We start from the raw sequence: 27,258 nt of genomic DNA, 5'->3' as shown, positions 1-27,258 counted from the left end.
CACAGAAACGAGCAGTATGGCTGGTGGCATTGTCATGCTGGAGGGTTATGTCAGGATTGTGCCTGCAGGAAGGGTACCACATGAGGGAGGAGGATGTCTTCCCTGTAACGCACAGCGTTGAGGTCGCGAATCCGACCATCACCCCTGGTGAGACAAAACCGCGACTCGTCAGTGAAGAGCACTTTTTGCCAGTCCGTCTAGTCCAGCGACGATGGGTTTGTGCCCATAGGCGACGTTGTTGCCGGTGATGTCTGGTGAGGACCTGCCTTACAACAGGCCTGCAAGCCCTCAGTCCAACCTCTCTCAGCCTATTGCGGACAGTCTGAGCACTGATGGAGGGATTGTGCGTTGCTGGTGTAACTCGGGCAGTTGTTGTTGCCATCCTGTACCTGTCCCGCAGGTGTGATGTTCGGATGTACCGATTCTGTGCAGGTGTTGTTACACGTGGTCTACCACTGCGAGGAAGATCAGCTTTCCGTCCTGTCTCCCTGTAGCGCTGTCTTAAGCGTCTCACAGTACGGACATTGCAATTTATTGCCCTGGCCACATCTGCAGTCCTCATGCCTCCTTGCAGCATGCAAGGCACGTTCACGCAGATGAGCAGGGACTCTGGGCATCTTTCTTTTGGTGTTTTTCAGAGTCAGTAGAAAGGCCTCTTTAGTGTCCTAAGTTTTCATAACTGTGACTTTAATTGCCTACCGTCTGTAAGCTGTTAGTGTCTTAACGACCGTTCCACAGGTGCATGTTCATTAATTGTTTATGGTTCATTGAACAAGCATGGAAAACAGTGTTTAAACCCTTTACAATGAAGATCTGTGAAGTTATTTGGATTTTTACGAATTATCTTTGAAAGACAGGGTCCTGAAAAAGGGCCGTTTCTTTTTTTGCTGAGTTCATTCAGTACTACAGTACTGCAAATTACACCGTTTTTACATTAGGTAATACAGTTACATTACCCAACAAAATTGACAGAAAATCTATAATTTCCTAAAATCTATAATCTAATGTGTAATTAAGAGTGTGATCAATGAAGACGTACAATCATTCATGCAAAAATAAACATTTTATGTTTCAGCTATAATTGTAACGTAGGTGTACTGTCGAATCAAATGTAAGACATAAAATGTATGAAAATAAAAAAAACATAGCGTTTCGCATGCATTCATTTGCATCAAGCCCATCTTTGGCCATAAATTCTCATCCACATCACAGTGAATGTCCTCATTGTTCATGCACCATGGAAAAAACCTTTTAGCATGGCGAAGCCAAGCTTGACATTGGTCTGCATTGATGTCGTCTCATGCCTCATCCATGGCCATAAGGAGGGTATCACGCTCATGGGGATGGCGATCGTACACTTTCCACCTCTAGGCTAAAAAATAAATCCTCAATAGGGTTGAGGAAAGGAGAGTATGGGGGCAGGTATAGGGTCACGAATCGGGGATAGGCCCAAAACCATGCCTGAACCACCTCTGCATGGTGGAACCTGACATTCTCCCACACAATGACATAGGTGACCCCTTCACCTTGACATGCCTGCACAATTTCATTGAGAAACACAATGAGGTATGCAGCGTTGTAGGATCCAAATAATGGCCTACGTCCTACCACACCATCTTCAGAGATAGCTGCGCACATGGAGATGTTTTCCCGACGTTGTCCAGGCACTTGGACGATTGGCCGATGAGGTTCCGCACACGGCACCGAGTTTTGGTCACGTTGAAGCCCCCTTCACCAACAAAGATACACTTGTGATGGTTCACAGCGGCATCAACCACCATCACCCTCTAAAAATATATTTTGGGTAGTTATTTTTACAGTTTCGTTCCAATATGATATTGTGAAGTAGCATGTGCATTAATAGTAACAGTAATACAGTATATAGTGCTGAACATACTCGGCCTGCAGTTGTTTTATCCGGTCGTTGTTTCTCTCAAAAGGCACCAGGTAAGTGTTTCATAGATACCTGGTGCCTCTTCAAAAGGCAGGCGATTGTTGGCAGCCACATTGGTTAAAGGTGTCATCGTTCTCCTCAATGGCCTGCTTATTTCAAACAGACGTATGCATTTCCTGACTCTCACCATTTCCACCACTGCCCACTCCTGCTGGCCGGTCAGCACACGGCCAACACGGTGGGTAGAACAGAGTATACTGTCAATATATTACCTTTATTTAACTAGGCAAGTCAGTTTAAGAACAAATTCTTATTTTCAATGATGGCCTAGGAACAGTGGGTTAGCTGCCTGTTCAGGGGCAGAATGACAGATTTGTACCTTGTCAGCTCGGGGATTCAAACTTGCAACCTTTCGGTTGTTAGTCCAACGCTCTAACCACTAGGCTACCCTGCCGATCATCATACTGTAAGAATGCTATAATATGTTTTGTGAATTTACATGCTTTGCAATATGTGATTTACTGTAAATGTAATGGTAAAGCATGGTGCACATCCTGCCGACTTACTGGTTTTCTTGACAAAATGTTCTCATGATCGAATTGACAGTTGAGCTTTTCAGATTGGGGTGAACTAATCTTGCGGTCTCTGCCATGGTAAGGCCTCTGTTTACCACATGGTCAACGACGATGGCCCGGACTACATTAGACACAACAGTTCCCTGCCGTCTGACTCCCTCTCTCTGATCTCCACCTCTTTGACGGGGCCCATGCCCACCTCTTTGACGGGGCCCATGCCCACCTCTTTGACGGGGCCCATGCCCACCTCTTTGACAGGGCCCATGCCCACCTCTTTGACGGGGTCCATTCCCACCTCTTTGACAGGGCCCATGCCCACCTCTTTGACGGGGTCCATTCCCACCTCTTTGACAGGGCCCATGCCCACCTCTTTGACAGGGCCCATGCCCACCTCTTTGACAGGGCCCATGCCCACTTCTTTGACAGGGTCCATTCCCACCTCTTTGACAGGGCCCATGCCCACCTCTTTGACAGGGCCCATGCCCACCTCTTTGACGGGGCCCATGCCCACCTCTTTGACAGGGCCCATGCCCTCCTCTTTGACAGGGCCCATGCCCTCCTCTTTGACAGGGCCCATGCCCACCTCTTTGACAGGGCCCATGCCCACTTCTTTGACAGGGCCCATGCCCTCCTCTTTGACAGGGCCCATGCCCACCTCTTTGACAGGGCCCATGCCCACAAGATCTTTGATTTCGTCCTCTCCCTTGCTGTCTGTCCTGCTCCAAGTTGAAATAAATTGCAAGTGTTCACACACACACCCTTTTATATGGTGACAAATTGTGGTTACCACTATGTGAAATCAATTAGCAATAACGAGTAGTCATTATGTATGATTATCATGTATCATACCTGTAATTTAGATCTTTATACTTTACAAGCACACATTACATTTCTGTAGTTCTCAAAATCCATATATAGTAGACAAACCAGTTAAAAAATATATAGGTTTACCAAACGGTTAAGTGATTAATCGTCTTTGGATTAAATGATGGTCAAATGTATTTAAACAAATGAGAAGAGAATCATATGAAAAGTATTGTGAGCATTGCATTGTGAAAGGCAATTACTTTATATGAAAGCTATTTCTAGATGAAACACTGATTAGGTTTGGTGAAGAAGTTACTGTGTGATTTTGTGTGTTGTACTTAGTCAATTGAAATGTGCTTAAAGTTGTGAATAAACAGCCTTCTTGATGATCTGTAATGAGTTTTGTACTAGGAGTAAAAATAGTACCAAAGCAATTAAAAAAAAACTGTATTAGAGTGTAGCAAACAGCACCCCCTGCTGTAGAACATGCGGTCTGCAAGTGATTGTACGGTATAGTATGTGTCAACTTCATATGTCCATGTGTGTATGCTGAAGATGCCCTTAGATGCTGATCTTTGGTCTGTTTTGCATTTCCCCAACTGATGGTTAAGGTTAGGATCGAGGGAGGGGAAGCTGATCCAAGGTCTTCACCCCGGATCTTCACCCGCAGCAACAGTACATTGTGTCAGCGTGCAGCAGACAAACACTGTGTATAGATGGTGATCGGTGAAGCTAGGCATTAACAGAGAGAGCTGTCTGTTGGTTCTAGTCTTCCACTAAGCCATCAGGGAGCATTTATTAGTACTGACAGAGCCAACATTAGAGTTGTTTGGGCTCCCTGTTTGTCTCCAAACTTGAATTGCAGGAAAGGGAGGAGGATGTGGGGTGGGAGGGAGGGAGAGAGAGAGCAAGAGAGAGAGAGAGAGAGAGAGAGAGAGAGCGAGAGGGAGGGAGTTGCGGGTGGTGCATGAGAGGACAAATTCCAATCTACGAAAGTGATTTGTGGCGATGTGATTTTTGGAGTGATTTGTTTCCTTCGTTTTAGCTGAATCACCATCTTTTGAATCAGGCCAAAAAATATGATCTGCTTTCATAAAGACAGAGAATCAGGCTTATTGGCCAGCGCCCTGCTGCCAAAGAGGAAATAGAACTTGTTTGTGCGACTTTATTGAAACTCACCGCCTGTTCTAATGGGAGGATATTGAGTTTGCACTCGAGTCAAACAAACACAAGTGTTTGCCCGCTCAAAATGAGCAATTCCATTTGAAATTAGACCAGCAATGAAATCTAGTCAAATGCATAGTTCATTTAGGTGAAATACCTCACTGGCATATGGTGGCCATTGGTGTCATAGCTTTATGTTAATATTTATTTTTATCTTACAGAGTTACAGAGAACTCTTTTAGTTATATACTTATTCTCAGCCATTTTTGTATCTCTCTCTTTCTCTCTCTCTCTCTCACACGCGCACATGCACGCACGCACGCGCACACACACACACACACACACACACACACACACACACACACACACACACACACACACACACACACACACAGACACAGACAGTCTGGCTACCACAGTGGTTCATATCATATCAGGCTCCTTATCTTTTGGCAGCATGCCTATCCAGGTTGGCTGCCATGTCTATGTCTGTTTATTGAAGGCTCTCGAGGACAGAAAACTCTGGTTCTTCAGGGATGTGTTCTCTCAATCAGGCATCTTAATGTAGAATTGCAATACTTACACTCAGAAAAGTAATGCTGGGTTGCAGCCATCGGGTCACTTATTTGGGTTGTTTTCTTTAAAAAAAATAGAAAGGTTGGGTTGTTGATGCTGGAGGATTGACATATGAACCAGCAGGTCAGATCAGAAGACTGGAGGCGTAGTAGTAGGGTCGTGGCTTCCAGATATAATTTTTTTTGCCACCCTTGGTGTCATTCCTGTTTATCTGTTCTCTTGTACAGTTATCACATGTTAAGGTTGAACAGTTTCTATGAGGCCGAGAAAAGTGTATGAATTCCCTAAAAGCCTATGTAAATCCTGTTGTTGGGATGCAATAAGGTGTTATAACTTATTATAACATGTAATAAATGATCTTAATATTCTAGAAGAATGTGTCAAATGCAACAAATAAATGAAGGAAAAATGAAGTTTGCCGTATGTGAACTTAACATGTTAAACAGGAACGACATTTACTCTCTCTCCAACAATCCAACATTATTCACGCAACCAAACTGGCTGGGTCAAAATAACCCAGGTGGTGTTCTGTCCAATATTTACCCAGCGCTGGGTTACAAAATAACCTAAACTGGGTTGATTTTAACCCAGCATGTTTTGGAGTGTTGCATTTTGTTTTGGCTGAAGGGCTGGGTGTCTGCTTCCCACACTTGTAGGACAGTCAGGCCCTTTGCTAAAATGGTGTGAATCACTAGTATTATTAAGAGAGAGTGTGTGTGTGTGTGTGTGTGCGTGCGTATTTATAACCACAACTTCAAGGAGAGAGCCTGTCTTACCCCGTAGCCTAAGAGAAACTCCAAACCTGTCTCCAGGAAAAATAGTCTTAATTGCAGTTGTGTAAAAAGCCTAATTTATCCCGAGGGGCCACTTTTGGGGTTCTGGACTCCTCCATTGTGCTAATGAATTAGCTTTTGTTTCTAGCTACCCTATTTGGAGACTGGTACATGTGTCTCAGACTAGTTTCCTGTCCAGGGGGTGTACTTGTACATCAAGCTGGAGAGGCTCCAGGCCTCCTGCCCCCATGGGCTGTTCTGGCTCGGCTATGTTTTAAGAAGACTGCAGATACAGTCAGAGAGGAGATGAAATGTGGTTATCTGTATGGTGGAGGTTTGGGATTTTACAGCTAATGAGAGGGCGATAGCACAGCCATGGCTCCATTCAGACCTCCACCAGTGTTTAGCACAAACTGTCCATTGGGTTGCCAAAAACATGTGTCACGTAAACACACACTGGAGACAGAGGAAGGGCAAGAGAGGGGGGAGGGGGGGGGTGGGGAGGTGGGGGGGGTTAAAGGCAGAATGTCAACAATCTGGCCTCCCACCAGTTCTGGATACTTGCATCATCGATTATTCAAGATGTGTCTTAGTAGACACACATGGAGGCCACAGGAGACGATATCAGCTATTTAGCATTATAGCCTCATATAACGTAATAGTGTTGTAATAGCATTATAAATTGAGTCTTAAAGTTGGGAGTGATTGTTTAACTTCAGTCTTAAAGTTAGGAGTTTTTTTAATCTTTGGTCTCAAAGTTAGGTTTTATCTTCAGTCATAGAGTGATGTAAGAGGTAAGAGGTAAGAGGACGTTCATCTGCGAATGAAGTCAATAGGAGTTCTAATGAGATCAGTGGGAGGTGCCAACTACTGGACCGTCATTAATCAAAACAGAGTAGAGATGATGAGGGGAGGGATTAGTCTGTCCAGTACTAGAGGTGAGAGGACAGCTCCCACATGATTGGATAACATTGTGACTGGATACTGTTTTCTTTGGCAACAAGTTGAAAGCCACCCGGACAGCTGATGAAATGCAATAGATGCAATAGATGGTATAGAATACAGTATATACATGTGAGATGAGTAATGTAGGATATGTAAACATTATTAAAGTGCCGTTATTTGAAGTGACTTGTGATACCTTTATTAAATCCATTTATTAAAGTGGCCATACTTTTGAGTCAGTGTGTTGGCAGCAGCCTCTCTATGTTAGTGATGGCTGTTTAACGATCTGATGGTCTTGAGATAGAAGCTGTTTTTCAGTCTCTCGGTCCCAGCTTTGATGCACCTGTACTGACCTCGCCTTCTGGATGGTAGTGGTGTGAACAGGCAGTGGTCCGGGTGGTTGTTGTACTTGATTATCTTTTTGGCCTTCCTGTGACATCGGGTGCTGTAGGTGTCCTGGAGGGCAGGTAGTTCACCCCTGGTGAAGCGTTGTGCAGACTGTACTACCCTCTGGAGAGCCTTGCGGTTGAGGGCGGTGCAGTTGCCGTACCAGGCTGTTGCGCCTTCTTCACCACGCTGTCTGTGTGGGTGGAACATTTCAGTTTGTCAGTGATGTGTACGCCGAGGAACTTAAAACTTTCCACCTTCTCCACTTCTGTCCCGTCGATGTGGATAGGGGGGGGGGGGGTGCTCCCTCTGCTGTTTCCTGAATTCCATGGTCATCTCCTTTGTTTTGTTGACGTTGAGTGAGAGGTTATTTTCCTGACACCACACTCCAAGGGCCCTCACCTCTTCCCTTTAGGCCGTCTCGTCGTTGTTGGTAATCAAGCCCACTACTGTTGTGTCGTCTACAAACTTGATGATTGAGTTGGAGGCGTGCATGGCCACGCAGTCATGGGTGAACAGGGAGTACAGGAGGGGGCTGAGCACGCACCCTTGTGGGGCCCCAATGTTGAGGATCAGCGGGGTGGATATGTTGTTTCCTACCTTCATCACCTGGGGGCGGCCCGTCAGGAAGTCCAGGACCCAGTTGCACAGGATGAGTTTGGAGGGTACTATGATGTTAAATGCTGAGCTGTAGTCGATGAACAGCATTCTTACATAGGTATTCCTCTTGTCCAGATGAGATTGTGCAGTGTAATGGCGATTGCATCGTCTGTGGACCTATTGGGGCGGCAAGCAAATTGGAGTGGGTCTAGGGTATCAGGTAGGGTGGAGGTGATATGATCCTTGACTATTCTCTCAAAGCACTACATGATGACAGAAGTGAGTGCTATGGGGCGGTAATCATTTAGTTCAGTTTTCTTTGCCTTCTTGGGTACAGGAACAATGGTGGCCCTCTTGAAGCATGTGGGGACAGAAGACTGGGATAGGGATTGATTGAATATGTCCGTAAACACACCAGCCAGCTGGTCTACGCATGCTCTGACGGCTAGGGATACCGTCTGGGCCGGCAGTGTTGTGGGGGTTAACAAGTTTAAATGTTTTAGTCACGTTGGCCACAGAGAAGGAGAGCCCACAGGCTTTGGTAGCGGGCCGTGTCAGTGGCACTGTATTGTCCTCAAAGCAAGAAAATAAGTTGTTTAATTTTAAGACTTCGATGTCCGCGACGTGGCTGGTTTTCTTTTTGTAATCCGTGATTGTCTGTAGACCCTGCCACATACGTCTCGTATTTACAGGTGCTTTTCACTGAGCTGACAGGACCAGCATGGAAAATATCATGATAGATCAGCAATCAGCTTCCCTCTCAATGTAAAACTGTGTCTGTGTCTCTGAGCCTGTCTACACTTGACACTTACATGTGACTTCTGCTATCAGAATACGAAGACCACATTGAGGAATGTGTTTGCTGCCTTCATAAATAATAGCCAGCTAGCTTATTTAGAAAATAATTATAATTGTTTGGCTAAATTTATGCAATCCCTTTAGCTTTGCTAGCAAGCTGGCTAGTTACAGAAGTTAGCTAGCTTGTTAGCTACAGTAGTTGGTACTGCCATCAAGTTGTTGTTATAATCAGTGTTATAATCAGATTTAGCCTGTTCCACCATTTACAGAATGCATACTGGCATTGTAATATAGCGCGGGAAAAGGGAATCCGGACACAATGTGGACACGGTATATGTAACTGGAGACACATGGCGTGATCAGAACTCCATGATCAGAATACAAAAGCTGCAGGAACTGTCAAGTCTAGACACGGCCAAATGGCAACCTATTCCCTATATAGTGCACTACTTTTCATCAAAGCCTTTTTGCAAAAGAAAGTGGCAATATGCAGGGAATAGAGTGTCATTTGGAACACACGCATAGCCTACTGCCCATCTTGTTCATCTTGTTCAGCCCTGGCGGGTTGGCAGAGTACATTTTACAGGCAGCTGATGGGTATGAGGAAGGCAACGAGTTCCAGCGAAGGACATGCCAGGAATCAGATGGTCTGGACTCATACGACTCCCGAGAATACAATGAACCTTTATGTGCTAAGGGAGTGAGTCTATTGCAACAGGCAAGGGAGTGAAACATGGCCCATATGGATCACGTGTGGGCGAGCACACTAGCGTGCATGTGTCCATCAGAGGGAGGTCTCCAACAGAATTCTCATCCAAAGGGTATATAGAAAAACATCCACATATGTACCTTCGGATTGGGTTTTCGAAATGACCAAATCTGATATTCCAGCTCTTACGCTGAACATTTTCAACACAGAAGAATGGATATTGTTTCTCCCCATATCAACAGGGGAGTACATGTCTGTAGACTGTTGTGGTCGTAGTTATGCACTGTGTGGACTTTGCTGTTGTTTGCACATTCCTCCGTAAATGACTAAGCATGCGTCCCAAACGGCACCATATTCCCTATATAGTTCACTACTTTTAACCGGGGGCCCTGTGGGCCCTGGTCAAACAGTGCACATTATAGAGAGCATGGTGCCATTTGGGACCAGATTAACATTGAGTAAGGGGAGACAACAACGCAAAGGACCTTACCCTTGACAAGTCCCACAGTGTCACGCAGCAGAAATGTTACATGTCATCTTTGGACCAAGAGGAAATTCTCTAGATTCCATATCGACACATTTCCCTTTTGTTACCTCTCGAGATTTTCTCAGAGTACAAGGTCATTTCCCATCTGGGTGTTCACACTAGGGCCTTTGAGAGAGTGAGTATAATGTAGGGTTATAGGGCAGGTTTTATTTTTTGGAATTTGAGTAGCGGAATCTGATTGTTTGGGTGGTTTAGGTGATAGGTACCAATGTACATTATATACTATGGGGATTCGGAACCTGTCTGTATATTTCGCCACCTCTTGCTGGGTAATTTTTTTAATCCGCCTATTTGTTCAGAGGAAGAGTAGAGAGACAGGTTGGTTGAGTGTTTGGAATTTAAGAAGCGAAAACTGACTGGTTCGGGGGTAGCGGCATGCCATGTTTATACTAGGCTTATAGGGATTCTGGGTCAATGGTTTGACGGCTGTCTGAGGGTAAGTGGGTGGGAGTTCCACTTCTCTCCATATGTTTATGGAGACCTTATGACATTATGTCTCTTCTGACTCAACTATGTTTGGTCATGTGCTGACCCCTCCACTTTCAATTACATGGCCCACAAACTGTGCATTGATGTCTTCACGTTTGCTGTAAAGATGTTGAAACTGAGGAGGAAATACAAAATGTCAGACAACGAACACGTAATCGGTTCCTGTTCGACACTCAGAGAGTCTCAACATGTCTGGCATATGTTTGCAGTCATGTACAGTACAGCAAACATATGTTTCAAGTCAATAGTACAGTCACACATTTTGACAAATATAAATATGGAGATTTATGTGATGGTTATTTTTGATTTACATAACCCTTATGATAGAGCAGGTCAGCTTTTGTTATGCTATGCATAAGTTACTCACCAAACAACTTTCATGGCAGCTGATGACTTAATAAGCCGCTGAGCAAAGATAAGTTGAGAGCCTTGTGCGATGAATATAAACTAGCTGTATTCCAGAAGTAGGTTATGACACATGGCTGGTTGCTTCCAAATGGCACCCTATTCCCTTTAGAGTGCAGTACTTTGGACACAAGCCTGTCTCTGTGAGGGCTCCCTATGAGGTCAGATCAGGAGAAACGGCTTACTGACAACAAAGACCAGAGAGTGCGGTGTGTGTGTGTGTATATGTGTGTGTGCGTGTACGGGCACGTGCGTGCGTGTGTGAGTGAGTGAGTGAGTGAGAGTGGGTCAGACACCTGTTGGTCTGGGGCCCACTCTCTAACTGAACGATATCAGTGGAGGCAACTTACACACATGTTTACTCTCTCCCTCTAACATACAAATGCACACACACCAAACCTTACACAACCTCAGGCAGGCAGTCAGTCAGTCAGTCAGTGGGTAGTTGGCCTGAGGCAGAGAAGCGGCGCTTGCTGTTCGTCCTGTGTCCTGGAATGTTGTTTGTTTCCTAAATCCCTACTGGTCACCTTTCTGGCTTTGGGTGGATCTCAAGCCCCTTTTTCACGTGAGCCTTGTCTGGAAGTCGACAGTTTGGAACTATTTGGAAGTCGACAGTAGCCCGTGTTGTTCCTCTATTTCTGCTAACCCGTTTTCCTCACACCCAGTTTGTTACTCCTGGGTTAAAATGGAAGAAGGGAGAGGAGGAACTGAAGAGATAGGAGAGGACGAGGTATTCTATTCTATTCTAGAATGTTCAAGTCTTGTGGAAGGTAAGGAACCTGAAACTGAAAGAGAATCTGCAGGGAAGTGGCTGATTTTAAAGTTTCTGATGCATACAGTAGCTTAGTCAGTTAGAAATAGTTTGAGGGTTAAAAATAGGCCCGTAAGTACGTCAGTCATGCGGCAACACTTAACTACAGGAGGTGTTAGTCTGGCGGGATATCTTTCATTAGCTGTCCTGTGGCAGTGCATGCTGCTAGGTTCCTAGCTACATTACACCCATTCACAGTGGTTAACTGATCTTGAATCAAAGTGTATTGGTCATGTACACAGATTTTAAGGTGTTATAGCAGGTGCAGCGAATTCTTTTTTTGCAAATGCAATATAAATAAAAAAATATAAAATATAAAAAATCTAAACAGGAAATAACTATCTATGTAGATATATTAGAGTGAGCATGTGTGAGAATCCAGAATATAATTACAGTATGTATACAAGTATGTGGATACCCCCTTCAAATTATTTCAGCCACACCCGTTGCTGTCAGGGTTATAGAATCGAGCACACAGCCATGCAATCTCCATGGACAAACATTGTCTGTAGAATGGCCTTACTGAAGAGCTCATTGACTTTCAACGTGGCACCGTCATAGGATGCCACCTTTCCAACAAGCCAGTTCGTCAAATTTCTGTCCTGCTAGAGTTGCCCCTTGGAGCAGTGGAAAAGCGTTCTCTGGAATGATGAATCACGCTCCACTATCTGGCAGTCCGACAGAAAAAATCTGGATTTGGGGGATGCCAGGAGATCGCTACCTGCCCCAATGCATAGTGCCAACTGTAATGTTTGGTGGAGGAGGAATTGTAGTCTGGGGCTGTTTTTCATGGTTCGGGCGAGGCCCATTAGTTCCAGTGAAACATGTATCCACATAGTTTTGGTCATGTAGTGTATATTAGAGTGAGCATGTGTGAGAATCCAGAATATAAATATGTGGTCTGTATACACATTATTTAATTTGGAAAAGAAAATGGTATGTTCAGTAGCAGGTATATTGAGCTATGTTGAGAACACAGTACATACATACACAGTGAGTAAACAACAGTATATAAACAGAATATGAGGTGACCAGCATTCAATGACTCTAAATACATGGGGCATTAGTCTCAAGGTTCAGGGCAGAGTACTGGGCACTGGCTAGTGATGGCTGTTCAACAGTGATGGCCTAGAGATAGAAGCTGTTTTCAGTCTTGGTCTAGACAGAGTTTACTGTTCGTTGTGTAGGTGGAAATCTCCATGTGAATACGTTTCCTATTCATGTTGTCAGTTCACTATGTTTTATCTGTTCACACTGGGTGACAGTGGTTTACAGACCAAAACACCATGCGACTGGAAACACTTCTGTGTGGGTGCAAAGTGGAGTGAATGTCACGTTGGAGTCACACCCATGTACTTTTATTTGGAGAGTTAGGACACATAAGACAGCAGGAATGGTACACGGTTGTTGGACGCTTTTCACATGACTGCCACAGCTTGGAGATGGTAGACATTGTTGAGAGAGCTGGTGGGAGTAAATCTTTCTCGTGCACTCCCAACATTTCAAAACATGCGGTCTTTGCAACGCCTGTGCGATGTGGCCCCATTGTAAAGCCTGAAGTATCTCCCGTCTCAAGTCTCTATGAACAGATGTACAGAAAATAATGGTTTTGCTTGTATTCACATTAAACCCGATCAAGCACCACTTTACAATGCTGTCTAAGAATTTCCTAATTGAAAAAACGAAGGTCAACTTTTCCACTTAAAAAGGGGCAACCTGGGATTCAACAACGCCTTGACACGTTATTTTGTTGATGTACCAATCCCAGATTTCTCCTTTAAACCGGGAAGCAGTGAAAAGCATCTGTTGAAATGCCCACTTTATAATCTCCTCCGCTGTGCTTGACCTAGAGAGAGACAAATCCTGAAATAACATCCCTAGCCATAGACAGACCCTTATTTTTCACCATTAGCCTTTGAAAGGCACACGTCATGGCTGTACCTGCCGTCTAGAGAAAACAAGGCAACAGATCAGACCTGCTTCACTACTCTCTCCCTGTGTTTTCACACTCCACCGCACCCCTCTTCCTCTCCTCCTCCTCACCTGTGGTTCATGCCCCAGCCCTACGCAGAACCAACAGCCTGGAAGAGTTGCGGCTCGGGGTAAAAGAGTATGTGTCAGCACGCGGATCCATGGGATAGCTTTCAGTCTCACCGCAAGCCCCTGAATGTCGGAAGCACACTGGATGCGTCCCAAATGGCATCCTATATAGTGCACTATAAAAAGTAGTGAAGTAGTATTCAAAAGTAGTGCACTAGGGTGTATATGTATATATATATATATATATATATATATATATATATATATATACACCCTTTCTAGTATATATATATATATATATATATGGTACCATTTGGGATGCAACCACTGCCCAGCCTGAGCCAAAATGTTTCCCCCATTGATCTGTAGAGTTTAGGTTCAGTCCCAGGGGATTGATTTATGACAAGATGAAAGACTGTTGAACAGAAGGAAATGCTTCTCATTCTCCCTTTAGTATTTTAAGATTGAAGATCATGTAGATATACTGTAATGAGTAGTTAAAAGTATAAATGTATTTGTTATAACGGAGTTGAATGGAGTTACAATATTTGTTTTTGATTAGACATACAGTTTCTGTTTTTGCTGTAATTTCATGTTGTATCAAAGTTGACAGTCGAGAGAATGATGTTATTCCAAGTCAAGATGGCTGCCGTGAGTAAGTTATTAAAACATCCTAAAGGATGTTAATGGAAGGAATGCCATATACTCCTGAAAACACTGACTTTGACGTTACGAATGGCTTTAGTCAGCGACTTCTGTTCACTGTGAGGATGCCATTTCCCAACCGTCTGTATATATAAACAGATTCTCTGGATAACATTCTCTCTCTCCCAGACAGATTTTGAACATTTGCCCAGGCTTTTGAAAGTGAGGAGAGTTTAAAGTGAACAGCTGCTTCAGTTTAATGTTTTCATCACTGATGTTATTTTTGTCATATTCAATCTGAAGTTCAGATCACTGAGATAAACAATGTGTGATGAGGTGGGCGCTTGCATCCTAAATGCCATCCTATTTCCTTTATAGTGCACTACTTTTGACCAGGGTAGTGCACTATCTAGGGAATAGGGTGCTATTTTGGGACTCGACTGCAGTACTGAATTGTTATAAGGATGTTCCTATCCTGGAAAATATCAATATCCCACTTTATGATTTGATGATGCTTCATGCAAAGGTTTTTTCCTTTGTCTAAATGTATAGAACATTCTCTCAGATAAATGATTAGGTAACATCCCAATGCCGCTCATGGTGTTCTTGGATGCCTAACAAGCTACTATTTTTTGGGAACTATCATTCAGGAGAGAACTGATGCTCTTTTCAGTTGGAGAATCGGAAATAGAACCGAGTATACCAAACAAGATCCCTGCTCTCCCTTGTTTATGTCAATACATGTCCGTTCGGGTTCATTTTGAAAGTATCGCCCGAGGGTTTACTGTAAGGTAAATAACCTGCACAATAGATAAACGATAAATGACATCGGAGAGTACCCTGTGATGTCATGGGGCAGAGTTTAAGCTTGACTAGAGCACATCATCCAGTCCCTGGTTTAGATACAGTAGGTGTGTAGGTTTTACCAAAGGCAGTAGGTTTATCGATTTAGCTCCAGTATCTCTGGCAAACCTGAGTTCAAATACTACTTAAAATATTTTAAACACTTTTAGGGTTTACTTTAGCCTACCTGGAGTGCCAAATGGGTGGGCTTTGCCATTTTGAAACTATTCTATTGGTTCCATTGCCCCAGGCAAGCTCAATCAAGCCCAGATAAAGCATTTTACATGATTTCAAATAGTATTTGAACCCATCTGTAGATGCATTCTTTTATGTCTAGACTGACATTTCATAATAGCCATAATGTCTCAATGGCTACAGTGGGATCATTCAGTAGTCCCCTGATAATGTTTTTTACAGGTTGTGTGTATCTGCACCCATTCCCTTTTCCCTGGTCTCTTTCCCTTTTGGTTTGGAAAATGTCATTATGATTATGTAGTAATTAAGTTAGAGCACGGAGACTGGATCTTTCCCAGTCTGGCTGGTCCACTGGTGTTTGTGGTTAGGTCTCTGACTCAGACTATAGTTTTATAGTCATGTGTGCCTTCAAAGTTTAACTGTGCACCTAAGGACACACACACACACACTGTGTTTTCCTGTGTAGTAAATTCTTGGGCGGGCCATACATGTAAAAGCGCCCACTACCCCGCCCACCGCCACACCCTCCACCTAAAGCCCCTTTTTGTGCAAGGAGAAACCCTGCACACACACCAATGGAATAGTGATCCTGTACCTGTATATTCACCCGAACCCTTTCCCTCTCTCTCCAGAGCAAACCAAAAGCAACCTAAAGGTGACCTCCCCTGAGGACTCTGAGCAGCTGAGCAGCAGGCAGGGTCCCCCGAATGGGACCCCCACCCGGGCCCAGGACCCCAAAGGCAACGGCAGCCGCACCGTCCCCCGCAGGCACACGTTAGGGGGGGCGCGCAGCTCACAAGAGATCCTGGCCATGCAGCCCTCAGACATGGACAAAAAGAGGGAAGCCTTCCTGGAGCACCTGAAGCAGAAGTACCCTCACCACGCCTCGGCCATCATGGGCCACCAGGAGAGGCTCAGGGAACAGGTTAGTGACGAACAGGTTAGTGACAGTGGACAACTTCATTACATATTTTGACTTACATGGTCTACTGGTTTGGGCTGGTCTAGTGGTTTGAATCCGACCTACTGCTATTCTAGCACACTCTCCCCTCCCACCTTTCCTGTCAGTCTTTCACTGTCCTTTCACCTTGGATGTATTGTGTCATTTTTCTTATCCTTGAGACAGTGGACAACATGGCCTCTCCGAGCATCATGTCACAATATCATCATACTGTACAGTACCAGTCAAATGTTTGGACACACCTATTCATTCAAGGGTTTTTCTTTTACTATTTCCTACATTGTTGAATAATCGTGAAGACATCAAAACTATGAAATAACGCATATGGAATCATGTAGTAACCAAAAAAGGGTTAAACAAATACAAATCGATTTTAGATTCTTCAAAGTAGCCACCTTTTGCCTTGTTGACAGCTTTTAACACTCTTGGCATTCTCTCAACTAGCTTCACCTGGAATGCTTTTCCAACAGTCTTGAAGGAGTTCCCACATTTACTGAGCACTTGCTGGCTGCTTTTCCTTCATTCTGCGGTCCAACTCATCGCAACCCATCTCAATTGGGTTGAGGTTGGGTGATTGTGGAGGCCAGGTCATCTGATGCAGCACTCCATCACTCTCCTTCTTGGTCAAATATCCCTTACACAGCCTGGCGGTGTACTGGGTCATTATCCTGTTGAAAAACAAATGATAGTCCCACTAAGCACAAACCAGATGGGATGGGGTATCGCTGCAGAATGCTGTGGTAGCCATGCTGGTTAAGTGTGCCTTGAATTATAAACAAATCATTGCCATTGTCACCAGCAAAGCATCCCCACACCATCACACCTCCTCCATGCTTTACGGTGGAAACCACACATGCAGATATCATCCGTTCACCAACTGCGTCTCACAATGACACACGGTGGTTGGAACCAAAAATCTCTAATTTGGACCCACCGGTCTAATGTCCATTGCTCGTGTTTCTTGGCCCAAGCAAGTCTTTTCTTATTATTGGTGTCCTTTAGTAGTGGTTTATTTGCAGCAATTCGACCATTAAGGCCTGATTCACACAGTCTCCTCTGAACATTTGATGTTGAGGTGTGTCTGTTACTTAAACTTATCCTCTGCAGCAGAGGTAATTCTGCGTCTCCCTTTCCTGTGGCGGTCCTCATGAGAGCCAGTTTCATCAAATCAAATTGAAATCAAATCAAATGTTATTTGTCACATGCGCCGAATCATAGCGCTTGCTAGTTTTTGCGACTTCACTTGAAGAAACAAAGTTCTTCAAATGTTCCGGATTGACTGACCTTGATTTCTTAAAGTAATGATGGACTGTCATTTCTCTTTGCTTATTTGAGCTGTTCTTGCCATAATAGGGATTTTGTATTTTACCAAATAAGGCTATATACTGTATACCACCCCTAGCTTGTCACAACACAACTGAGTGTATCAAACGCATTAAGAAGGAAAGAAATTCCACAAAAGTACTTTTAAGAAGGCACACCTGTTAATTTAAATGCATTCCATTGAGAGAATGCCAAGAGTGTGCAAAGCTGTCATCAAGGCAAAGGGTGACTACTTTGAAGAATCTCAAATATAAAATCTGTTTTGATTTGTTTAATATTTTTTTGGTTACTCCATTCTACAATGTAGAAAATAGTAAACAAAATAAAGATAAACCCTTGAATGAGTAGGTGTGCTCAAACTTTTGACTGGTACTGTATATCTTCAGTCATCACCACAACATTCTATTAAGTGTAGAACTTCCTTGGTCTATGGGAGCTTGAATCACTCTGCAACAATGTGAGATATTTCTCTGTGGGCTTTATTCACTCGACATACTGCTCTACTTTTGTCAAGGAATTTTGTAAAAATGTGACAAAAGGTTTCCAAGGGTGGTACTGGCTTTTATAATCTGCCTCATGAACCAGGTTTCCAGCCAACCTTTTAATGAGAGTGAAGTACACGTTGAATAAATAAAAAAAATGTCAAGACAGGCCTGATGGAAACAGCAAATTTGTCGGTAAGCTTTCCAAATGTCGACACAAACAAAGTATGGTAGGTGGGATCTTTGTGTGTCTGTAAAATGTATTATGCGAGAAATGGCGGCGGAAATGCATTTATGCTGAAATAGTGATATAATAACCATCATATCGAAGTAAACTTGGAGTCGCACAATGATTCTCCCACTACAACTCAGGAAAACATACAGTTTAATAGGCTACAGATCAAAAAAGTTCTGAATGATGAAGTTCACAGGGTGGTGAAAGTACACAGTGATGGCCTTGATGCTCCTTTCCAACAAATGTTGAGGGTCTTATTCTGGTGACATGATGGTCGATGCTTGGCCACCATCTGACAAATAAAAATAATATTGCTCTTATCCATAATAATAATCTCGTCATGTAGGTAGCCTACACGCACTGTATCTGCGAGCTGTTGGCTAGAGGCAAGTGCCAAGACCAGAGTAAGCACATTTGCCTTTTTAACGCCATAGTTTTTGTAACAAAACTATGCGATGGAAACACATTGAACTTTAGATTGTTATTCGTTACATGAAAACTTAAGCGGAAAAAGTAACTTTTATGTGTACTATGTCATCACACACTGCTTTTTATCCGCAACAAGTCAGTTTGGTGGAGCATACCACTGGTGAGCAAATTTGCATATTTTCTTTATGCAGATTTTAAAATATTTGCATGGAAATCTTGCACCAATTGGATGGAAATCTAGCTAGTGGCTTACACCTTTTACTCTAATCTGATACAATATTTCACCTCAAGGGAATCATTTATAATCAAGCTGATGGCTGCACCACCAATGACATTGCTGAAGAACCAGCTTTTGTTATAGTAGGGCAAGGGTAGCCTATAAGGGTTTGTTCTTTAATCAGACTAAATGGAAAACAGGCAATTGTTATAGGAAAATAAGTTAAATACGTGTCACTGGATCATCTCATCTCTTGTTCCATGATGGGCATATAGCCTACACAAAGGTTTTTTTTACTCACATCCAAAATAATAACAGGAGCTGGCTAATAATGTACAATAGCCTACATACATTGATAAAAAGGGAATGTCCGCTCACTGTGTTGCTGCTCCCAAATTTGATCTTTTAATAATGCTTTGGTGATTAAGTATATTTTATTTTATTTGCAGGATAATAAAGAAAAACAGCCTTCCTTGAGAGGAGGGAAGGGTATGCTTGATTTTTAATCAAAAGAAATGAAATGTGGAAAAAAATGTATGTTTTTTTTATGTTTCTAAATACGAGGTTCACAGGCATAAAAATCACATAAATGGAGCCCCTAGACTGTTAAGTAATTTGGTATTTTTCTTATTTGGTTCAGGTGACAGTCCAATTGCAAAACTATTTCTCCCTGTTTTGCCATAGGTTCAAATCCATTCCATAAATCTAGTTGTCACATTTGTTTCTCCTTAGACTGCTCCAAGATGATGTTTTTTTTTTGTTTTGTCTGGTGCAGAAAAGGTAAACATTAGGCTCCTTTTCAATGAGGTGAATTAGATCTGGACACATACAGGGCCGGTTTCCCAGACACAGATTAAAGCTAGTCTTGGACTAAGAGCCATTGTCAATTTAAAATCTCAATTGAAATAGCTTTTTAGTACAGGACTAAGATGTTCACATTCATTATTTCACAATCTAGCTCCCACTAGCTGCTTATCACATTGGCCATTCCTTAATAATACTGACCAATAAATAACCATTGATTCATCATAAGAATCCTTTCTTTACACACACAGTAAGAGCCGTGTGATTTAAGAATAGAGTAAAGATTGTTAAAGTGAGTCTGCATCCCAAATGACACCCTATTCCCTATATATTTCACTACTTTTGACCAGAGCCGACCCTGGTCAAAAGTAGTGCACTATAAAAGGAATCGGATACCATTTGGGACACAGCCTGAGAGTCCTTAGACAATGAAACATGTTGGTTGCTGTGTCACCCTTAGGGCAACCAGGGCAAGGAGGAGAAGGTATGGGGGAAGGAGCAGTAGAATCTCAGTAGACCTTTGGTTCACCTGGCCTCTCTGTTTGTGTTTGCGTTGGTTCAGAGGAGACAAAAGGGAGTGGTCACCTGGCTTCATAGCCAAAACAATAGAGCTGGGCACAAAGCCATCAGGGTATAGTGGCTGTGTGTGTGGGGGGGTGGGGTCAGAAAGAGACAAAACTAATAGCTTAATACCTATTTCTGCAACATAGTTGCCTATAGGCGATGTGTGTATATCTTGCCTGTATTTTAACTTAAAATAAGAAAGCAAAAATGTGTTGTCTGAGATATTGGTAGTCATACAGGTAAGTTCCGTTTTGAAATGGGTGGAGTTTAAGTTGCTATGGAGACTCATGATGTCACTGCTTGAGGGGCTCCGTTTTCATTTAGGTGTCTTTTGGAGTGGAAGGGTGAATGCCAGAACGCAAGAACTCACGCAAGAAAAAATAGTGTTGTCCGAAGGCATGGCTCTTTCCCACTTATCTGAATTCTGCATGGAAATACAAATAATCACATTCTGACAAAGGCACGAGTAAACTTTCTCCGCAGTTTGATATAAGGTAGGCTATTGTACAGTAGGTTATTAATTCTCTTTCATATGTTTTGTATGCATTTTCGAATTCTTAGATCAGTTCGAACATGCATGTTATTCTTATTGAAACTTCCATTGTATGCGAATGCGATAGAATAGATGCATGAGCTCATTTTGCAATAGTTATTTGATTTGAACCGCTGTGCATACGCGAATCAGGACAAGCAACGGTGGGCTATCAGGTGCTCCAACGGGGGCGGCATCGGGATGCTGAAAAAGTTGGCGCTTCAGTTTAGTAACAAAGCAATAACATGCTACGGTAGTCATGTTGTCCTGCACTGGTTTTTCCCAACACCTTCATAATAACATCAAGAGAAGTTAGAGCGTCATAATTCGGGCTGATATGGAACTAGTATCAGTAAAGGCGCGCGATTTATACCGAGGTAAAATAAGTTTTATACTGGATATTCGGTTTTCTCCGTCAATAGCTATTGAACCAATGACGTATATACACCCCGGATTGCTGATGCTATGTATTGGCCATTGAGAGGCTTTGAAGCCACCTGTTGGCCATATTGGCTCTCCCTACTTCGAGCAATCCTACATTAGAATGAATGGAATTTGTTGATGTGGTGAGGACAGCAACATTATTACTCTCAAAAAAATACTTGAAAGAAAATGGTATATATTTGTTATGTTATTTTCTTTATGTTTAGCTCACGTTACATAATTTTAAAGTATGAATTAAGGTGTCTGTAATAGAATAAATGTATCAAAAACTAAACTAAATTATTTTCTATAACTTCCAAAATATTTTTTACAACTGAGGAGGAGTGCCAAGTGTGATGCACGGTGGTTTCAATACAGCGCCCCCTGTCAGTCATCCATTGAACCAAGCATGCCATGACGACGAACATGTTAAATTCTAAATCAGAAGAGGATGGCGAATAATCCACACCTTTGATTTTTTTCAATTTGTATTTTTTATTAGTTTTATTCAGATTTCAATCGAAATGAGCTCTTAAACAAAGCATGCCAAGACTATAAAACAATGATATATTCTGAATCAGGTAAGAATGGAGAACAATCCACACTATAGCCGTAGCTACATAAGAGGACACCGAACCCTGACCTCTGTAATAAAAACAAATACATAAAAAACAACTTTTTTTAGGAACTCTGTCGGGGTCTCAATTTACTGTTGAGAGTGAGAGTTGTAGAATTTGCAAGGTGCAATTTTGAAAATTGGTTGTGCATCAGCAGTTTTCTTATTATTATATGTCACTCACTGACAGTCACTCAATTAGCCCATGTCAGTTAATTAGTCTAGTTAGTCTAGCCAGCTATCTAAACATGTAGTAATCATGGCCGATTTTACCGACCTGGCATGAACGGCACATGCCCAGGGGCCCTGACCTCCAGAGGGGGCATAAGTAATGGCAAAATGTGTGGAACTGCAGGAAATTAGCTGTACAACTGCACCCCCCAACAACAACAACAAATTCTGTAAAGCAAACGTATTTGTTTACATTTTGTTTATAAAATACTCTTCTGCTAACAGATCCCTCTGTATAAATTTAAGTTTTTAATCCTGGTGCTGAGTTCATGTGAGTTAATGTGTAGCGGCTAATTGTAAAACTAATAGGCTATGTGTTTGTAGATGGACTGAGGTGAATGAAAACTACAGCAGCCAAGGTGATAATGGCTGGGGTCATTTTTGCTTGTTTTTGCTGTTCTCCAAATAGCATTAATCCCAGAGTTTAATCCCCAGATTTGGATTTCAATCTTCAATAGTTCTTTAACCAAGCTTGCCATCACTATGATAATTATATATTCTGCATCAAGGGTGGATAGAGAACAGTCCACATCTATTATTACACATTCTTTAAATATAATTTTCATAGTCACGGCACACTTGTTTAAGACCTATTGAAGATTACTCTCCCCCCCCCCCCCCCCCCCAAAAAAAGGGAAACATTCCTAAATAGGAGATGTTTGGATTGTTCTCCATCCTTCCCTGATTCAGAGTATAACATTTTCATAGTCATGGCGCACTTTGTTTAAAAGCTATTGCTGAAAGAAGACTGAATATCCAATAACAAACTAACTTTACCTTGGTGCAAATTATAGGATATTTCATAATCTCTCTAGATATATTCTTCTTTTTAAACTTTTAAACTATTCTGAATTACAAGTTTGAACAATGTGCAATTTCAGTGGCTGTTTTGATGAAAATATTTCCTGACCCGTCGAATATCTAGGGTTATCTTTATCGTGTTTGCAACAAAACCTTGCTCACCTCCATGTGTAGCCTACATTTGTGGACTCTTGTTGAATTTGGATGTCACACCATTGCAATATTTATTCTGCAAAAAATCTCGAGGTTGTACAACTGTCAAATTGATTCCGTTGGCTACAGCTCTGACATGTCAACAAATGTGTGTGTTGCGTTGGTTTCTACTTACTAGTATATCAGTTTACACTGAATCATTGGTGTTGTCTTCATGAAATCAATTTTTGTTATAATGTTGTTGAACTGCAAAGCACTCACACATGATCCAAAATGTAAACAGGATGGCGCAATAAGAAAGACACTTGCTTTGTCTCCCAGAGTTGTAGTGCAGTAATTGTTACATTTGCAAGGAACTGTTGTGGGTCATTCCGGGGTCGTGGTTCATTTGTTCTTTACTGTATGGAGCTTTTGGAGCACAACGTCTCGTTTAGCGTCGCTTGTCTCGCAGAGTTTTCTCATGGATGGAGTTCAAAGTCAACATATGCTAATGAGCAAATGGGAAGATCTGATTTGAAGAGTGATGTGGGTGGCTTGTTGTTATGGAAGATGAGGCAAGATGGGTTTTTTTTGCCAGCAAAAAAATAGCCCTACTGTTAAATGTTTGAAACAGGTGCTTACTAAAGAAGAAACTGAAGGATTGGCTTATTAGTCATGCACACAACTTAGTTATTTAGATTATTGTTTTTTTTTTACACTATAAGGTTCTATCTTTATTTTTTGTCTGAATGTAGTTATTGACATAGCCTTGTTGGGTTCATTGATCTTTACCGATATACACCAATTCATGTTGTTAAATTCAACGGAATACAAGGTAAAACAAAATTGCTGACACCATTCAAACCAATGAGGGTTCGATACTTTAAAGCCAATTATCTCACAATCACCATTTTGCAGATAGAACCTTATAGTCCCAAGCTCTCAAGACAAAATTGAGCTAACCATGGCCTAATATCACCTAAAATATAAACATACGTCAAGGAACTTTCCAATGAGGTTTGATTTTGTCAACAAAGTGGACTGAACCCTCTCACTCTTCAACGATCACGTCAATAACTCTAGCCCAACGTTATTGTTGTTGTTATAAGCAGTGCAGACTAGAAGAAGCCCGAGGCAACAAGGCCATTCTCTCCCACGCTACTGTTTTCACACCGTCTTCCAGTCTCTGGCCCTATCAAAACAGGAAGAACAACAACAGTGGCAGCAGTGCTAGATAGCAGCCACTTTGTAATCTCACTTTTGTAATCTCACTTTGAGTTGAGATTTCACAGGGCTTTATTCAAGGTTAAACAGAGGTCGGGAAGATGATATCTCTCTGTGCACAGTGGAAGTTGATGACTCCATACCGAATGACTCACGCTCTTTTACAATTCCCACCCCCCAAGTCTCTCTTTCTCTTGCTCCCTGATCCCTCAACCCGTAACAAAACCAGAGACGTTTCATTTCCTCCTCTACTCATCATGCCTGTAAAGACCTGGATCACCCAAAGGAGATGAGATAGCTGCCCATGGCCCCATCCTCTCTGCTGGGTATTGGATGAGCACGCACTGGAGCGCTTGATTGATCAAACCTCCTCTCCTCTCCCCTCCCACACACTCGCATGCACACACACACACACACACTTGGACACACACCTTCCATGAGGGAGCTGAGCTGTGCCATGGCTTGCCTGGTCCTCAGTGTGAGGGATTACAGCCTCCATGTTAGGACAGCTATCTGCAGCTATGTGTACAGCCAGGCCAGGCCACTTTACTCTACCTGATACATTGGATGGTTCAGGCAGTTGCAGGGTGAACACAGTTGCAGGGTGGACACAATATAACTTGCACACAGTTGCAGGGTGGACACAATATAACTTGCACACAGTTGCAGGGTGGACACAATTGCAGGGTGGACAGTGAAGAGAAGACTGGAAAGTAAGAAGAGTGAGTCTGAAGGGCCTGGGTTGGATTCAAACCCATGTAAACTCTGGTATGCACTGAGTACCAAACATTAGGAACACCTTACTAATATTGAGTTGCACCCCCTTCTGCCTTCAGAACAGCCTCGATTAGTCGGGCCATGGAGGATGGAAGATGTCGAAAGCATTCCACAGGGATGCTGGCTCACACTGACGCCACTGCTTCCGACAGTTGTGTCGCTGGGTGTCCTTTGGGTGGTGGACCATTCTTGAAACATGTGAAACTGTTGAGTGTGAAACACCCAGCAGAGTTGCAGTTATGACACAAACCGGTGTGCCTGGCACCTACTACTATCCCCCGTTCAAAGGCACTTAAAAACGTTGTCTTGCCCACTCACCCTCTGAATGACACACATAGACAATCCATGTCTCAATTATCTCTTAAAAATCCTTCTTTAACCTGTCTCCTCCCCTTCATCTACACTGATTGAAGTGGATTTAACAAGTGACATCAATAAAGGATTATAGCTTCACCTGGATTCACCTGGTCAGTGTATGTCATGGAAAGAGCAGGTGCTATTTGAGCAATATGGCACAAGGGGGTGTGGTATATACTATGGCTAAGGGCTGTTCTCATGCACGACACAGCGTGGAGTTCCTGGATACAGCCCTTAGCCATAGTATATTGGCCATATACCACGAACACCCCGCATGCTTTATTGCTATTATAAACTGGTTACCAAAGTTATTAGAGCATTAAAAATAAATGTTATGTCATACCCGTGGTATACGGTCTGATATAATGTACCACTGCTGTCAGCCAATCAGCATTCAGGGCTCGAACAACCCAGTTTATAATAATGTTTTGTATGCTTAGTGTATGTGTGCTAGGGTATGTGGCACTAACCGCTAGATCACACAGGACACAGGCTGTACATTTTCATTGGAAGCTCCATGGTTTATCAGCTGTCACATTCATAATCACAATCCATAAAACTCATTGAGTGACTCATATCAGCAGATCAAGTACAGTTGAGGTCGGAAGTTTACATACACTTAGGTTGGAGTCTTTAAAACTCGTTTGACAACCACGCCACAAGTTTCTTGTTAACAAACGATAGTTCTGGCAAGTTGGTTAGGACATCTACTTTGTGCATGACACAAATAACTTTTCAAACAATTGTTTACAGACAGATTATTTCACTAATAATTCACTGCATCACAATTCCAGTGGGTCAGAAGTTTACATACACTAAGTTGACTGTGCCTTTAAACAGCTTGGAAAATTCCAGAAAATGATGCTTTAGAAGCTTCTGATAGGCTAATTGATATAATTTGAGGCAATTGGATGTGTACCTGTGGATGTATTTCAAGGCCTACCTTCGAACTCAGTGCCTTTTTTCTTGACATCATGGGAAAATCAAAAGAAATCAGCCAAGTATCTATATTCACAGTAAAACGAGTCCTATATCAACATACCCTGAAAGGCCGCACAGCAAGGAAGAAGCCACTGCTCCAAAACCGTCATAAACAAGCCAGACTACGGTTTGCAACTGCACATGGTGACAAAGATCATACTTTTTGGAGAAATGTCCTCTGCTGTGATGAAATAAAAATAGCACTGTTTGGCCATAATGACCATTGTTATGTTTGGAGGAAAAGGGGGATTCTTGCAAGCCGAAGAACACCATGTTGTGGGGGTGCTTTGCTGCAGCAGGGACTGGTGCACTTCACAAAACAGACGGCATCATGAGGGAGGGAAATTATGTGGATATATTGAAGCAACATCTCAAGACATCAGTCAGGAAGTTAAAGCTTGGTCGCAAATGGGTCTTCAAGCATACTTCCAAAGTTGTGGCAAAATGGCTTAAGGACAACAAAGTCAAGGTATCAGAGTGGCCATCACAAAGCCCTGACTTCAATCCGATAGAAAATTTGTGGGCAGAACTGAAAAAGCGTGTGCGAGCAAGGAGGCCTACAAACCTGACTCAGTTTCACCAACTCTGTCAGGAGGAATGGGCCAAAATTCACCCAATTTATTGAGTGTATGTAAACTCCTGACTCACTGGGAATGTGATGAAAGAAATAAAAGTTGAAATAAATAATTCTCTACTTCTGACATTTCACATTCTTAAAATAAAGTGGTGATCCTAACTGACCTAAGACAGGGAATTTGTACTTGGAATAAATGTCAGGAATTATGAAAAACTGAGTTTAAATGTATTTGGCTAAGGTATGTAAACGTCCGACTTCAACTTTATATCTTCTCCCTTCCGTCTGAGAATTTATTCAATGTTTGCAACATTTGTCCGATCCCTTGCATACCTCTCTCCCCAGGATGGTGGCCCAGTTACACTGTTATTCCTTAACACCAAGGTCAGCTA

At 42.6% G+C, this 27,258-nt stretch overlaps 1 protein-coding gene across 18 annotated transcripts in view; it reads left to right on the top strand.

Moving 5' to 3' along the window:
• LOC139367203 (sickle tail protein homolog) overlaps positions 1–27,258 on the top strand; it is a 225,790-nt gene that overhangs the window by 131,902 nt on the left and 66,630 nt on the right. For 9 of the 18 annotated variants that reach the window (XM_071105384.1, XM_071105380.1, XM_071105377.1 and 6 more), the window contains exon 2: positions 15,836–16,143. In XM_071105384.1, coding sequence (XP_070961485.1) covers positions 15,836–16,143 — 308 coding nt within the window. Of the gene's footprint in view, positions 1–11,101; positions 11,440–15,835; positions 16,144–27,258 lie in introns of those variants that run through there. The other 9 variants (XM_071105387.1, XM_071105383.1, XM_071105379.1 and 6 more) reach the window with 5 other exon arrangements.

The sequence above is a fragment of the Oncorhynchus clarkii genome, chromosome 15, assembly GCF_045791955.1.
Source record: "Oncorhynchus clarkii lewisi isolate Uvic-CL-2024 chromosome 15, UVic_Ocla_1.0, whole genome shotgun sequence".
Taxonomy (NCBI): domain Eukaryota; kingdom Metazoa; phylum Chordata; class Actinopteri; order Salmoniformes; family Salmonidae; genus Oncorhynchus; species Oncorhynchus clarkii.
Note: the sequence above shows the minus strand (reverse complement) of the source record. Positions and strands in the feature narration are given on the sequence as shown.